The sequence below is a fragment of the Xiphophorus maculatus genome, chromosome 18 (assembly GCF_002775205.1).
Source record: "Xiphophorus maculatus strain JP 163 A chromosome 18, X_maculatus-5.0-male, whole genome shotgun sequence".
Taxonomy (NCBI): Eukaryota; Metazoa; Chordata; class Actinopteri; order Cyprinodontiformes; family Poeciliidae; genus Xiphophorus; species Xiphophorus maculatus.
This window is the reverse complement of record NC_036460.1, coordinates 14996726-15012832: the sequence shown is the minus strand read 5'-3', so window position 1 is coordinate 15012832 and position 16107 is coordinate 14996726. Positions and strand designations below refer to the sequence as shown.

At 39.6% G+C, this 16107-nt stretch overlaps 2 protein-coding genes across 4 annotated transcripts in view; both read right to left on the bottom strand.

Moving 5' to 3' along the window:
* vasp (vasodilator stimulated phosphoprotein) overlaps positions 1–4527 on the bottom strand; it is a 31727-nt gene extending 27200 nt beyond the window's left edge. Inside the window, exons 1-2 of one of the 3 annotated variants that reach the window (XM_023351935.1) lie at positions 4446–4527; positions 3996–4204 (exon numbers count right to left, since the gene is read on the bottom strand). In XM_023351935.1, the coding sequence (XP_023207703.1) occupies positions 3996–4000 (5 nt within the window). In that variant the 5' untranslated portion in view covers positions 4001–4204; positions 4446–4527. Of the gene's footprint in view, positions 1–3995; positions 4419–4445 lie in introns of those variants that run through there. The other 2 variants (XM_023351936.1, XM_023351934.1) reach the window with 2 other exon arrangements.
* A 7885-nt stretch (positions 4528–12412) lies between these two features.
* snrpd2 (small nuclear ribonucleoprotein D2 polypeptide) lies at positions 12413–16107 on the bottom strand. Its single transcript, XM_005808288.3, has 3 exons — positions 15982–16107; positions 13600–13779; positions 12413–12811 (listed from the first exon to the last, which is right to left on the bottom strand). Coding segments are annotated over exons 1-3 (357 nt in total). The 5' UTR covers positions 15984–16107; the 3' UTR covers positions 12413–12636.

Here is a 16107-nt window from a genome sequence, read left to right as displayed (position 1 = left end):
AATAGACAAGCATTTCATACTGGCAAGCGCCTACAATACAATTAACTGTTTATTTAAACTATAAAGTAATAAAAATATATTAAAGAATAAATATAATAGATATGAAAAGTAAAAGCAGCAGCCTAAAGGCACAACCCCAAAACCAAAACAGTGGCTTCCACCAAGGAAAATGGCTTTGTTACAAAGCAGACAATGGAGGATTTTGTATATGGAGAAACTTGTGTAGCAAAGCGCCTAATCCAAGAAGCAGGGCAGTATAATGGCCTATTTATGAGTATGAGAGGTGGGAGGGCCAAGAGGGGTGAATTGTTTCAGAGAAGGGGGTAGTGGTGATTGGGCATTGTGGGAAACAAACACTCATGTCAGGACCATTTCAAATAACTGTGTGTGCATGCAGGGTGATCCTTTAGACACACTGTCACACCAACTGTACAACAACACACTGAGGGGGTCTTTTGAAGTATATATCAACATGCAGCTCCTTTATGATGCATGAAATGAAACCATTATTCTTTTTTTTTTTTCATAATGGATAAGAATTCCCACAAGCACACCCCAATTACCTCAAATTGGTATTGCTGCTGGGGTGCGGCATATTAAAAAGTGCTTGGCAAAAAAGAAATGTGAAAGATCTAACAATTATTTTTTTTTTTTTTTTTTTTTTACAAATTCTCTTTGTGCATTAACAGAGATTCGGCTAAAGACAGTGACTGATGGTAAATCGGGGCTTTGCAGAACAACCCAAAGTGGGTGGTGTCCTTGGCAAAGACATGTTCTCCCCAAAAATCAGCAATTTTGACCAACTATGGTAATAAATGAAAAGAACAACAGACGTCAGACAGGCTGAAATTTGCTTGTGCTGCTTACATCAAAGAAAACAATCTGACTGTTCAATGCATGAGGCAAACAAGTGGAGACTTGAAATACCAACACCAAAACATTACACAACAGTGCAGGAAGAACATGCTGCTGTTGCAACCCTAAGGAGTTGCATCTCAGCGTCCTTACAAAGGCATAAATGCAATAACGCTGGTGCATTTCTTAAATAACAGCTAGTGGCCTGTTGGGACATGGGCTCAAGAAGAAGCGGAAGAAGATTACAGCGACTCCGATAAGGTCACAGTTTCAACCGCATTCCTATCTAGCTGATGCCAAAGGAGAGAAATGTGGTGTTGAGACATAAAAGAAACAACGGGGCAGGGCAGAGGGTGGGGTTGAAAGGGAGTGTAGGGGGGTAGTCTCCTCCTCGCTGCTTTTAAGACTGATCAATATCAGGCTCTTGCAAGGGAGCAGACAAGGAGTCCGCTCTGGAATCACTTCCACTCATGCAGAGCTACTGAACAAACTACAGGATGCTCAGCAGACAGAAAAACAGTGGGTTAAGCAGATGCATTACACCTGTTTCTGTGTATTATTTCTTGAGCCCGAGGCAGACGTGGGGATGGTGTCAGACGGGACAGCACTTTTCAGTCAGAGACCAATCCACAGAGTCAGCGTGGGAGAGGAGAGTCACCTCTCTGACAATAAGAGTGAATCACGATGCAAATTGATGCACTTCCTGGGCCACCTAGCCTCCAGGAAAGGAATCTGAAAGGCTGATGCAATGATCTGAACAGAGGAGTTATTGTTCACTGAGACAATAATGCAAAGATAACAACAACAAACACTTCTAAATCTGATAACAGTGAACCAAGTTGCTCAGGGTGATCAGAACCAGTTTCAGAACTGGGTCAGTAGTTGAACTATTGATCAACTGCCTGCACTTCTGTGTCAACATTTACATTCCAGAGCCACAATGAGCACAAGCGGAGCTGCATACCAGTCATTACCCATTATGCAAGGTGACATGAACCCCTTTGGCCGCAGCGGGGGGTCAGTCAAAGCCGTAGTCATTTAGAGGAAGAGCTCCCTTCACCAACCTAAACAGGAAGTTCCTAACGTGACGTTAAGGAGGCTTCGGGTTAGCAAATATGTCTGACATGTGTGGTAAAGTCACAGGTATGTTTTATGGTTGGGGAAGTACTACCCCCCACCCTCTTTGTGCCCTTCTAACTGCAGAAGAGCAACTCAACAATCGTGCAGTTAGCTTATCTTATTGCACCATGGTTAATAACTTTATTACACACTGCTCGGGCAGAACAGCGTGCTGTCGCATTGTGTGGTTGTGTCTCCAGAGCCATGACGTCTGCGTCATGCAAGGTTCCAGCATTTCAGAATGCCAGGGTTATTATGTAACTTAGGCACACATAATTATCACTGTGCATTATTTTAAGCAAGAGCCATGTTAAATGTGCACATCTGTTGCAACTCGGTGCAAGGATTTCAGGTCGCGCCAGTGTTCAATCTGAGATCCCAGAGAGAAGTAGAAAGACTGCCCTGGACCTGTTGTCACTATCAAGGTTTAGGAATGTTTTGAACAGATACAGTTTTATGTGCCTAAAATGTTGCATAATTTTGTTCCTACAAATTGGAGTCATTTTTTCTGAGACACCAAAGGACATGTTCAAGTGCTTCCCTTCTCTCACATGTTGCTGTACACTGGCATCAGCTGGCAGAAAAAACGCTGATATACTTTTCTCTCTCACATACAACAAAAACATATTGGGCCATTTGGAAATACTTCTGGTTGTGTAAAACACACAAAGTGTTTAAGCTGAAAACAGAAAAAAGAATACCTGCACCTTTTAAACCTGTTTGAGCAGCCTGATAGTCCAGCTAATTACCAGGCAAATACCAGCCTGTTATATTTGTGTTATTCTAAAAATAGCAGAACTGCAAAACAGCATATTTTGCACATAAAACAGTTGAGAACTGCTACCAAATTTAACAACTAATTAGTCTGCATTGTTTTGTTGATCAAAGATGTGGCTAAACATATGAACAGAATAGAACATTGTTATAACAAATAATCTCAAGTCTTAGGTTGACTGGGCATTTCCACTGTGATCAGCAAAACAAATAGAAAACCCAGGACCAACCCATGAGATATATTGTTACAGATGGGGCACTGTGAAAGGCTGAAGACACACAAAAAAATCTAAAAAAAAAAAAAAAAAAAAAAAAGAAAACTGGTCACTCAGGTTATTCCTACCAGACTCCAGTTCCTCAGTGTAACTCTCAAGGACATGCACTTTGAAAAGATAATAAAAACAAAACAAAACAAAAAAAAACCCAACAACTTCACACTAAACTAAGTACTAGTGGTGTTTAAATGTGAGATCAGAGCAACTCCAGCACATGAGTAGAGACTTCCAAGCTTGTAATTGCCAGCAGGCGCAGGCTGTGACAGGACATGGAATTTGTGGACATGAGCTGTGTGCCTGTGGGTCTTGTTCATGGTGCTAAACTCTGCTCTCCCACACGGAGGCAAACTGCAGCCGGGGGGGGCGGGGGGGTAGCTTTAATGTGTGTCTATGGAATGCATGATGATGATGATGATGATGATGATATAAACAGCACAAGCTGCAGATTGGCCACAAGAAAGTGACCAATCTGCCGCTCAATAAGCGCGCCCCCTGCTTTGGATCTTAGCTGGCCACCGAATCCTTTTTTTATGCCTTATAAATTAGACTGACCACAGTAGATTTTTTTTGCACATGAAGATGTTTAAAATCTTAGCGTTATAAGTAATCTACAAAATAATAATAATAAAACTAAAACGTGTTGATGTGAATCAAACTGCTTAATCTCAACCCAAAGACTTTGAACAGGTAGAAAGCTGAAGTCTCAAGAAAGTTACTCGGTCACACACACACAAAAAAAAAACTTCCTGCACAGTTTTAGCTGCGAACAAAAACAACCCAAAGCCCAGCTGTGTGTTTCTGAATGAGAAACTGGAATTTTAACGCGTTACAAAGCACTGCTGTCGAGATTAAACAAGCAGCTCAGACTCTTTAGCCAGCAGCCCATGAGAAAACTAGCAACAGAAACATTTAAAAAAAATGCTCGGCTGGAAACACAATGAAACATGAAGGGATCCGAGCCGCTTTACGCACCTCATTGTTCGGCCAGAGTGGAGCTCCTCTCCTCGAAGGCAACTTCGGATGACTTCAGCGGTGAAGCCCGGTGTTTACAGAGTCACCGCGATGAAATAAAAACTACACCGTCCAAAAGCGGAGAGGAGGAGGGGGTGGGGGAAACAGCACATCTAAAGCCGCAAACAGGGTAGTGGGATAAAGGAGCACACCTCGACGATTTCCTGGTTCTGTGGAGCGGGAGAGAAGGAGAAGGAGGAGGAGGAAGAGGTGGAGGAAGACGAGGGGGGTAGATACAGTAGTGAAGCGGGCTTGTCAACTCCAATAACTCTCCCACAGTGGGTTTCTACGAAAAAAAAAGAAGTGAAGCTGAGAAAATAGAGGCTGCCCAGAAAGCTTCACTTCCTCTTTTCCCCACTTTCAGGTGTTTTTACGTTTGCAGCTGCGCTAAGAAAGGCTGAAATGATATACCTCCGCGGGGCTCTCTTTCGTTCAGTCCGCGGCGCTGTCGGGTCACGGCCCTGCCGTGTGAATTCACGGGAGTCTGGCCCAACCCGCCAGCTTCAAAGTAATCCCAGGACGCATTCAAGTGTGCTTCGTAAAATTCCTTTTCACGAATCACGAATTTAAACTGGGTTTTAGTCAGTTTGGTAGATCTGAGTCGTCTTTAAAATCAATTTGATGTGCTAATGCAGGTGCAGCTAACTAAACTAGAATGCCATCGAAGTAATAAGTTATTTCAGCAATTCAAATAAAAAAGTGAAACTCATTGATTTATACACACGTGTATGTGTACCTTCTGTATGACTTACATCTAAAAAAAACACACGTTTTTTCAGAAAATAAGAATATTACGTAAAGCCAGTGAATATATTTTTAATACAGAAAAGACAGCATAATATATTCAAGGAAAAATCTCTGAGTGACGCCCCCCACAACAATCAGGGTAAATTTCTATAAGAATCTCAGATGCTTGAGTTTCAATGTGACGTTTCCATCTTTTGTGATGATTCGAGGAAGCAAATCATCTGATGGTTTTGGTTCAACGTACTTTAGGAAGTCCTAAGTCAGCACAGCCGTCTAACAGGAATTTGCTGAACCAATGCTTTCCTCCTCTAAACTTAATAGCGATGCTGATTTCATTTTCTAGCTGGCCTTTACTTGTGTCCACACTACCAAAACTACAAATACTTGTTTTAAAGGCAATGGCATCACTGTGCCTGACTTTAACTCCACAGAGAACTGAATCAGCCAGGGGCACGGTTAGGCCTCTCGCAAAAAGCAATAAATCAATTTATTGCAAGATAAATTGAAACAAGCTCAATATTTTCCATTTACATGATTTATCGTGTTTCTCATTTCTCTCTCTCTTTTTACAAAACTGAACAACAAAAGTCTCAAGTCTGGTGAACTGGTTTCAACTACAACTCGCTATTTTTTGGAAGGACAGATTTGTTTACAGAGCCTTCATAATTCCTTTTATTTGTTCATTTGTTTATTTATGTTGGATATTTAAAATGTCTTCCAGTTCCAGTGTTAAATGCTCGTTAGAAATAAAAGTTAAATGATCTTTGCGAATGTGTCCTTTCATTATTATGCCATTACTATTATATCACTTGAAAATGGTATCAAAATTACACTATTATCGTTTATCTTCCAGCAAAATTTGTTATTGTGACAGGCCTAGACACCATATCTGATAAGAGCTGAAGACCACTGCTAAAGTTGTTTTTGCATTTGTTAACTTGACTTGTGTGACAATTCTAGTGGTCTCTCAGGGCCCCCTATTGGTTTTGGGGATTTGAGTAGCTGGTTAACTTGCTTATGTCTTGTGCTGTGTGTAACACTGTATTTTAAAATGAGAGCAATAATATCTTCCACATAAAAATCTTAAAACAGCACAGTTCCTAATCTGTGTTATTCTTTATGTTTTCCAACCTTGAGGACATATAACATTTTTGGTTTAGCATATACTGTATATTGTCAGGATTTCTAGAATTTGTGGTGAAATTAGTCTTATGCATACAAAAATGGCAACTATTGGTCAGCACAGTTTTAAATTTTATAGTATAAGTCCGTTGCTTCAATGAAACAATGGTCGTTAAAAAGGTTATATTTATGTACCTTAACCTCACACTGAGTCAACTATAGCTGTGTCGACCATCCTTACTTTCTGTAAATAATAATGTTACTTTATTAGAAGTACCCTTAAATTAATGGCACAAGCAAAGTATCTACATTCTCAATTCTCACAATTCCTTCACGAATGGGCACCCCATATTCCAATAGCACCTGAAGGCATCATTACATGAGAGGCTTTGCCATTATAAACCCTGCACATCACCCTACTGGCTGTTTGTGTAACTTCAAGTTTATCTTAAATATTCCACATAAATGCTATCTGGTAGGAATAGTTGCAGAAGAAAAACATGATCTCAATTTGACATAGAAAATAAGAAAATTAAAAGGCTTTTAAATATGTTAAGTTGTGTTAAAAACAGATGTCAGCAATGAATAAAATAGTATTCCTCTCATGACCCAGTCCTCAGTGCTGAGATAATGCCTGATGTTAATTGAAGTGGAAAAGAGGATGTGAAAGGAATGCATTACGTGTGTGGCATGTGCAAACAAACTGAAAGCTAATATTCCCAGTTTCACTACAGGCACACTCTAAGACATACAAGCTTAAGCAACTGCTGATATTTTTTTTAAAAAGCCATGTGTCCCCTGTTAGCTGAGCCATGAATTTCAAACAAACCCCCAGCAGTTGTGTGAGTCTCTGCTCCCATGTGTGGATGTGTTTGTGTGATTTGTGGTAGCCCAGACTCAACAAGTTGGTTCTCTTCCCAGAAAGTGGCCTATAAAGAATGAGAAGCAGTCACACAGTAAGCTGAGGTTTCTCCTGAGCTCCTCCCTCTTTGCCACAGTTTTATTTCCACGATTTGACGTCAGTTGGTCAGTTTCGTCTGCAGGATGTGGAGGAATGTCACCACATGATCAAAACTGGTACATTAAGAATTTATCAAAGCTTGGCTCTTAAAGTTGACCTCTGTACCTTCATTGATCAGATTTTTTTGGAAAGGCTGTTACAAACTGCACTTTAATTTACATTAGAGAGAGAGAGTACAGTGTGTTCCCGAGCCAGTGTATTACCAAGGAAATACAGATAACTGAACCTCAATTAAAGAACCAAAGCTCAGTCTGGATCTGCATTAATCAAGAGAAGTTTTTCCTGACAGTACAGTTCCTTGCAAAAGTTTTAACAGCCCTTGAACTTTTCAAATTTCCAGATTCACAATTGGACTTTTACAGGACTATTCTAAAACATGAATAGGTTTTCGATCTACTGGGTCATTGTTTAAAAATGTTATTGAAGCTCTGGCTATACAGTATGTGTAGGAGACTTTGTCATGATGCAAGATGTCATATTTTAAGTCTCTCAGCTCCATACAGAGTTCTACCATAATTGTTTTCTACTTATACTTTTCTACTTATACTTCAATCTGTCTCTGCTGAAGAATATACTGTCCTGTCATTGCAAATATTTGATGTATCTTCTAGACAGCTTGTGGCAAATAGGATTTTTCCTTCCTACATTTCAACAATGGCACACCTGAGCTGTGGATCTCTGCAGCTCCTCCGGAGCTCTTGGCTGCTTCACTGTTTAAAGCTCCCCTCATCCATAAACTCACGCTAATATGCCCAATTTTATTGGGCACACTCTAAGATAGACTCGTCCAGCCTGTCAGTTTTGCTGGCCACATCTTGGTAGGTCTCGAGTAAGGCCATATTCTTTTTATTTTTAGATCAAGCATAGTTCAGTAACCTGCAACTGAGACATTCAAAGATTGGAACTTTTTTCTGTAGCCTAGTCTTTCTCCAAATTTCTGTACAATAAAAAACAACAGAGGTAAGAGGTATTCCACTTAAGATCTATTAGCCAGGAGAGCAAATAAAAAAAGAAAGTGTTACTTTTCCTTCCTATGATTGGTGTGACGGGTGTTAAGTATCGTTGAGCTCCGCACATTACATTTACATTCCAGTAGGTGGCACCACAGCCTAACAGAGCATGTTGAAGACTACACTGTGGTTAAATGTCTGGAAAATTAGCTAATTTAGAACTGAATAAACAAACATTCATATTGGAAATCTGAAACTGTATTTCACCCATAAAACATTTTGCATGGAACAAAATAAATATTGACATGAAAGGAATATTAACAAAATTAGCCAAGTTACAGTGTATTTGAGTATATGCAGGTAAATACAGTATGAGTCAATAAATATAACATTAATGAAGATTGAATACCGTATTATAAATACTTTGGGGAATCTAGTGTGTATTTTTTTCAAAGCTTCTTTAGGTTTAGCAGGCATGACATGTATGACCAAAACCAACTAATTTCACTGGGCAGATATGCTATTCTGAATTTTGAGACAAAGATTAAGATTTCTTAGAAATAGAGGAAATGTACTGTATATTTGACTGCAGTATTTCTTGGTAACTGAATAGACACATTTAGTATTTCTATATGTAAAGCCCATATGTACTGTACACAAATTCTGTACTAAAATATGACTATTTAAATTTTTCTTGAATAATTTTGGTTTTTGCTATAAATATGTATTCTCCTAAAAACTGGGATTTAATAGATAGACAAGGGCCTTAGCTGATTATGTCTTTGGCCTGGTATATCATCAGTAATGCAAAGTTAATTGTACAAACAGCCAGAATAAGACCAGCAACAAGACAAGGACAGATGACCTGATTCTTGTTTCACCTTCTTTCTCAGGTGCAGGGGTGTTTGTTGGGAGACCAGGTCTGGGGGTTCATACTCCTGATCCCTGTCATTTACTTTGTTGCTCTGCATCTGTGCACTTTATTGTGATGAATGAACACAGTGTTTGTGTTTCCAGAACTGACACCTCCTTCTCCCCCCGGCCCCTCCACCTGGCCCGTCGGCCCTGACACCCGGACCATGGCTCTGCTTGAAAACAAACTGTGACGGCTGCTCCGGTTACAGGAGCCCGATCGATGCACTGCCGGGTGTCGCGTTGCTCGAAGGGATGAGTATCGCTGCATAGCCGATCGCTATCATAATCACACTTCCCCTCTGTTATCGCTTACCTACTGAATAAAACATCTGCCTTCCTGCCTGTGGATCACCCACCACCCCAAAATCTGGAGGGATGACGGCTTCTTCTTTGAGTGTCTTTGAGATGAGTGAGGTAACTTGAGGAAAGTGGACAATGATACCCAACAAATTAGGTCCCTAAAGTTGTTTTTATCACCGGCATCTCCAAATAGACCCGACCAGCTTTTGTCTCAGGATGCTGAAGCTTCACGTTTCATTGTTGAGATGTGTCATTTGACCCAAAACAACCTTTAGATGTCCAGTTTTTGATAAAGTCACTCATCGGCTGAGCTCAGCCAACATTTGGACCGCATGCATAAAGCAGTGATCAATTTAAATAAAAGGATTTAAAACACAACTCTATCGTTGTTTGTATTTTTCTGAAGACCTGTTCCCTTTGTTTTTAAGTTTTCTGATTGTTGTCGATATGCACCCTTTACTTTGATCTCGTTTCCATGTTTTTCTTTATTGTGTTTTATCTGTTTTTTGGACTTGTGCCTCAACAGCAGTAACACACAGGCCCAGACGTTGTGCAACAAGACATAGTCCATTTTATAGCATTTTCTCATAAAGAGCAGAAGACTTTTTAGGTGTTCTTGTGCTATTATACACAACTAAAGAACAGTGTTTTATCCCTTATGGATTTCCTCTATTTTGGGAACAGTTTTGATGATGGTTTTATTTCTTAAGTGAAAATATCTCTGCAGATCATTCAGGTGTGTGAAAAAGTATTTTCCCCTTTTGTTAAAGGATTTATTATCTATAGCAACTTATCCATGCAGGCTCCTGGGGCTGGTGCATGTCTTCAGCAGTCACTGGGTGAGAGACAGGAAACATCTTGGACAGGTCACTAGTCCAAGGCAGGGCAACACAAAGACAAACATAAAAAAAAACATACACACACTCCTAAGGAAAATGCAGAGAAGCCAATTTACCTGATATACCTATTTTTTGAAGGAAGTCTAACTACCTTCAGAGAGAACCCGTGGAGTGAACATACATACAACATGCAGCAAGATCACACACTGGGATTTCATCTCAGCATCTTCTTACTGTGAGGCAACAGTGTTAACATCTCCACCAGTATAAAGGACATCTTTTGCAATAATGAATGTTTTCAGAAGGCTGAGTTTCGTTTCAGTGTTCACAATCTGGCCTGATTACTCTTTGGGCTGTGGAGCCAAGAAACCACTTGCACAGAAACTTTCTGACAACATAAAGAAGGCTAAGCAATCTCTAAATACATCATCATATCACGCATCAGCATCCCCTAACATCTGGTATTAAACTAAAACTTTACAGAAAAAAGCACAGCAGCACATCCATCTCTGAAGAGCTAATAGAAAAAGTTTTGGAGTGGCCTATTTAAAGTTTCGCTAGTCACTCCTTTGACCACTAGATGTTTGCTAGCTTGCTCCTCTTCCAAGTATGGCTTCAGGAGGGTGTCTTGATCTCTCTAATTTGGTGAAGTTACAGCTAGTGCTAGCACCAAACACAAGATCAGGATGAGTCGGTTTTTTTAAATCATCTCTACAGGTGGCAACTAGGCATCTGATTAAACTGAAGCTGGAAAGTGGCCCTTTCTGGACTAATGTGGGCACTGTTCAGGTCCAGTTTATGTTTTGATCCTCTCCATTTCAAGAACAAGGATATAAATGACTGAAATGAAATTTTTCCAGAGCGGTGGCTGGACTCAGCCTTATATACAAGTTAAAGAGGTCCATCATCAGGTAGAGCTGCTGTTTCTCCTAATTGGATTGAGATGATTTGACTGGCGGATGGGGATGCCTTCTCTACTTCTGTTTGCAGGTTTTCTAGACCCAATGTAGGAGAGCCCTCACTAGACCCAAAAATCTACTGGAAGAACTGCATATAAGCTATAGTCTCTCTGGAGAAAATTATGTCTGGGTTTCCCTCCTGGACCTGCTGCCACCTAATCTTGAATACTTGAAAGATGATGGATGGATGGTCTATTTTAAGACTTATTTTCAGCTAATGTTTTAGTATCAGGTGTTCTGACATTCTCGTGGTTTGCCTTCATTAAGTCTACATTCCAACAACATATCTCTAAGGCAAATAGGCTTGGATTTCTCTTTTTAGCTGACTCAATGTTAAATGTGGAATGACAAATTTAATTCTAAAAGTACTCAGATTTTTCTAGCTAGACACTTAAACCCCCCCCAAATATTTTCCCCCAAACTACTAAGTCCCAAAATGTTAAGCATTTTTTTCAGGATGTTTCAGGATGTGAATCATTTTGCTCAATTTTTGTATAATATATGGCCTTAAAACAATCAAGCCAGCATTAGTTCTCCAGTTCTGAGTATGTTTGTTGATCATAAATATCTTTTTTTGTGGCTTCCACAATACTTGTGAAAAATCCACATTACTTTACCAACTTTCCTTGGGCAGCATATGCAACAACTTGTTTCCCAGCTCATGCTACATGATCTCCTAAAATGCCAAAGACTTGCCGTGAGCATTACTTCAACAGTCATGTGGGTTCAATGCGTTTGAATCTAATGCTCAGACTGGCTCTACTGATGCAGTCCTCCCTCTGGCTGGCCTCACCTGGATGCTGTAAATCAGCTAGGATATGGTGCTCACACACAAACACTCTACAGGTGCTAACCTCATGGGCACCCCAGTAATGTACGGGTCAAAGATCTGCAAAAAGCTGAAAAAAACTTAAGCATAATGATGTAATTGTTAGAAGCAAATACACTGATTGTGGACACATATAGGTCCTAAATAAAAGGCCTCCAGATAAAACAGAGCCAACACAAAGACCAATTCAGCAATCAATGCTCAAAAGGTTTAAAATACACATGCGCTTTATTTATTTACACTCAACCACTGAATCTGAGAGCACCAAAGCGTGGAGGTTAGACGCCAACTGCCAGAGGAGTAAAGCGACACTAGCTGTTGAGCTATTAGGCCAATTAACAAAGTGGTCAGAAGGGGCCGGGGTGGCAGAGGAACAGCCTGAAATGGAGAGATGAGGGTGTGAAGTGACAGTCAGCACATCTGGTCTCATCAATAATGCAGCAGGCCTTTAAACGGCAGTTTGTCGCATGTTGAGCGCTGCAGACTGAAATCAAGCCTGACACCCAAGATGCTGTCAGCGGAGAGAGGAAGAAAAGAGGGAGAAGGCGGGTAAGAACCCTGGAGGGGAAAAAATAACTTTTTGCTATTGTTTTAATTCATTTATGTGATATGAACTCTGAAAGAGCAAGGTGAAACCTAACTTAAATAAACCCATATTGATGGAGAGAGACAACTAAAAAGATAAACACCAACAACTTCAGCATTTATCTATCATTTTTATTAACAAAATGAAAAAGACAAATTGCACAGCACATCAGCACATGCTGCACCTAAACCTCTTGAGACACAGTGATGTCAACACAGGTTTTCTGTCTCAACAGTATCCACAACATCCAACATCAAAAAGGAAAAACAAAAGAGGTGAAAATATATCAAGCCCCTGCCTTCAAAACCTTCCTACAGGTGGAACCCTTTAAAGTTCATTTTCCTGTAATGAGAGGATTTCTCAGGACAACGATCACAGAGTCTCCTCTGAGGAACATTTTAGAAATGTAGCGGTCCTTATTGACAGGCTTTGACTTCTTCTTTCCCTTCCCGCTTTTGGGAACCTCCGTCCACATCTCTTTCACGTTCTCCAGCACCATGTTACAATGCCTAAAACGACAAAGTAGACGCATAGTGTAAAGACATCCTCTTCAAAAATTAAGCAGGATAAACCCCCCCCCAACATTTTATTTTGCACTGCCGCATCACAAATTTACCTAAACTCCAGTGATGTATGTGAGGGTTTCAGAAGGTTATGGTGCTAAACTAAAAAAGTTCAATTCATAAAATCCCTACAGTTTAAAGCCTCTTTGCTGAGAGGGCAGAGAAAGCAACAATGTCTGATGTTTTCTTCAGCTAAATAGCATGATATTTAGTTTGTTGCTGCACAATACTGATCAAATGGCAGAAGAAGGCTCCTGTACCTTCCCATTACTTACAAGTAATACCAATAGGCATGAAAAACACAAAGAGCTATGATGTAAAATTAAAGACGCACCACCCATGTACTAAAGCAACTGTAAGGTAGGAGCAGTATGTTAATAGCACATTGACGTTCCCACAGAAGTAGCTAGCCTCATTAATATACATGCCAGGGTCAAATTTGTACTCTTCAAAAAAAGATAAATAAGCAAAATAAATATATATTCTGCACATCAAGCACTTCTAAAAAAACTAGAGATTAAATCAGGTTCCATAATCTTGTTAAAAACAAAGTCTTCAACAGCCATTTACTGGCAGCTTTTCCTCCTTTTTTAAATTGGTTTTATGTTTACAAGCTTTTTCTTCACACTCAAACACCTTTATCCCTAGACTTCTGCAGTTCTTGCACAATCCTTAAACCTTTTTAAGCAGACACAGTATGTACCCTGGGGCCTGTTTTGTGAGTCACTGGGTACCTGTCAAAGGCTTTGACTCTTCCAAGCAGTTTCTTGTTGTTGCGACAGTTGATGAGGACCTGAGTGTTGTTCTTCACCGACTGGGTGAGCACTGACAGTGGCCCGGTGTTGAACTCTTCCTCCTCACGTTTTTGGAGCTCCTCAGGGGTCATCTCCGATTTGGGCTTTGTTAACAGACTCCTGCAATAGGACAGCACACAGTAGTAACTATTTCAGACCAACTCAGAAAACTTGGTATAGTCATGCTTCTCAGGTAGACCTTCGGAAAAAACTGATACACCTATAGATTTTATAATATAATATTCGTTCAGCATGTTTTTAAATGTGCCTAATGCCTAAACACCAAGATTAACTAATTTGGTAAAATAGAACATACTTTAAAAGGCCCAGCATGGCCGAGTCAAAGTTGAAAAGTCAAACCACGGTCATGTGGTTGCAGGACATACGTTTTCACACACACCCTTCAAGGTCCACAAGACACACCGAGCAGAGTTCCTGTGAAACCCTCCTGCTGCAGTGTATGTACATCATGGGGTTTTGCCATAGATGTGGCTTACAACAGTATAGTAAACACAGCAGTCATGGCAGAGAGCATCATCTATTATAAGTCCACAAACTCAGAGGTGGAGAAAATAGTAACTGATGAGTTGAAACATTTAATTTTATTTTCTTTTAGCGGAAAACAAAAGAAAAAGAACACAATGCGTCTGTAGGACGTTCGCCCGCTGTATCGGACCAGAAATGAGCTGGGGAAGTTAAGTGTTTTGATCCAACAGTACGTACTTCCTCATGGCCTCAGAGAATTGCTCCTCAAAACTATCCATCCAGCTCTCTAGTTTAAAAAGAGGCTTCTGGAAGTTGAGTAGTTGTTTTCTATGTAAACACACCCATGACCAATCAAAAAGTAGTTTGGCATGCAGAGGGGACCAAAAGTTCACCAGGGTGATGTGACAAGAAGTGGACGACATGAGGCTGAAAACAAAATGACACGATTTTCAGCTATGTAACTGCAAGAATCAGAACTGATTTCGGCACATCGCCCTGACCATGCTGGGCCCTTTGGCCCCAACAACAATTTTACAACTTTTATTATCTTAGTTTTGGATCTAGAAAAAAGGACCTTGATATCATGAACCATTGATACACTGTCATTTGCATAGATCACTATAAGGCTGCAAAATATTGAAGACATAAAAAATCCACATTTTCCTGTTTGCCAATGCAATGCTTCCACCTCTGCAACTTCTAGCATTCTGGGAACTATGCTCTGTGTCAGGGTTTGGTATCTGTTGCTGACGTGGAACTCTATCCAAATGGACGAATAAACAAATGTTAAGTATTATTTTCCAAATTCTCACCACTTACAATATTCAGAATATAACACAGAACAAATATTCCTAACACTTCTCTACGATACTAATCTTACAAAATCTGATATTGTGATGATATATTTATGAAATATCAGCAGCAATATTTGCAAATTTTCTTCAACCCTCTCTTTCTCATGTGTGCTTCCATCACTATGTCACTGTTTGCATTTTGGGCCATGTCATTTGTGTCCAGTGTGAGCATCTGAATGATCTGATTTGATACAAGCACACATGCTTAATTACAGTATTTAACTGTAATGTATAATTTGAAATAGAATATAATCCCTTTTTGGCACAACGGTCTGAGTTGCTATTTATAAATTAAAACAATCTCAAATGAGCTGTAACAAACACGACTGGCTATTACGAGTGAATTACCCAACACTTCATTTTCATCGAAGACCGTTTTTTGTACCTTTCATTGTAAAAGAAAAACAGTTTCTGTTATTTGGGATCACAACATTTCACGTGTTTTAATGTTAACTGAACTTTTTTTTTTTTTTACATTATCCCAGAAAATAGGCTTTATAAATGGCTATTTAAAAAAAAATAAAACTCTTAATGTTCAACGTACACAAATTTTATTTCTGACGGTATTTTATTTTTTAAGTTGCTTTTCTGTGTAAAGCAGTTTGTTTTAACTCTTAAACCTAAAAAATAAAAATGAATTCCCTGTAGCTTTCTAGCATTAACTGAGCTTACTACAGGTTGACTGAACAGAGATGCATCGTTCCATTTAGATACATTTACTCTTTACCTTAATCTGAGAAAAAGATAATGAAATAAAATCTGTTGTACAAAATCAACCAATTTTATTTACAGTAATAGCTACGTAGTTAAGACCTAGCTCATCCAACAACACAACCAGCATTTAGTCGAGCTAACTAGCCTCTGTGCTGAAAAGGCTAACTTCATTAGCATTAGCCTAGTTGCAAGAAGTTACTACTCATAGCAAATGCTTAGAAAAACAATAGCAATTTACTAAAGACCACTTGCTATAAATTATACTTACATTATTGATAGACTATTGAGTCAGTCTTTGTAATTAATACAGCGCTTATCTCCACCGGTAGCTTCGTAACGACAACGATACAGACTGACTCGCGTGTTTGAAGTGACTTCCGGGTTACTTAATACG

Bases quoted from the DNA above. Each gene is read 5' to 3' on its own strand.
- snrpd2 (XM_005808288.3), bottom strand. The intron at 12,812-13,599 runs GTACCCAGTGAC...TTGTCGTTTTAG, and splicing joins AGAGTCAAAGCCTTTGACAG to GCATTGTAACATGGTGCTGG.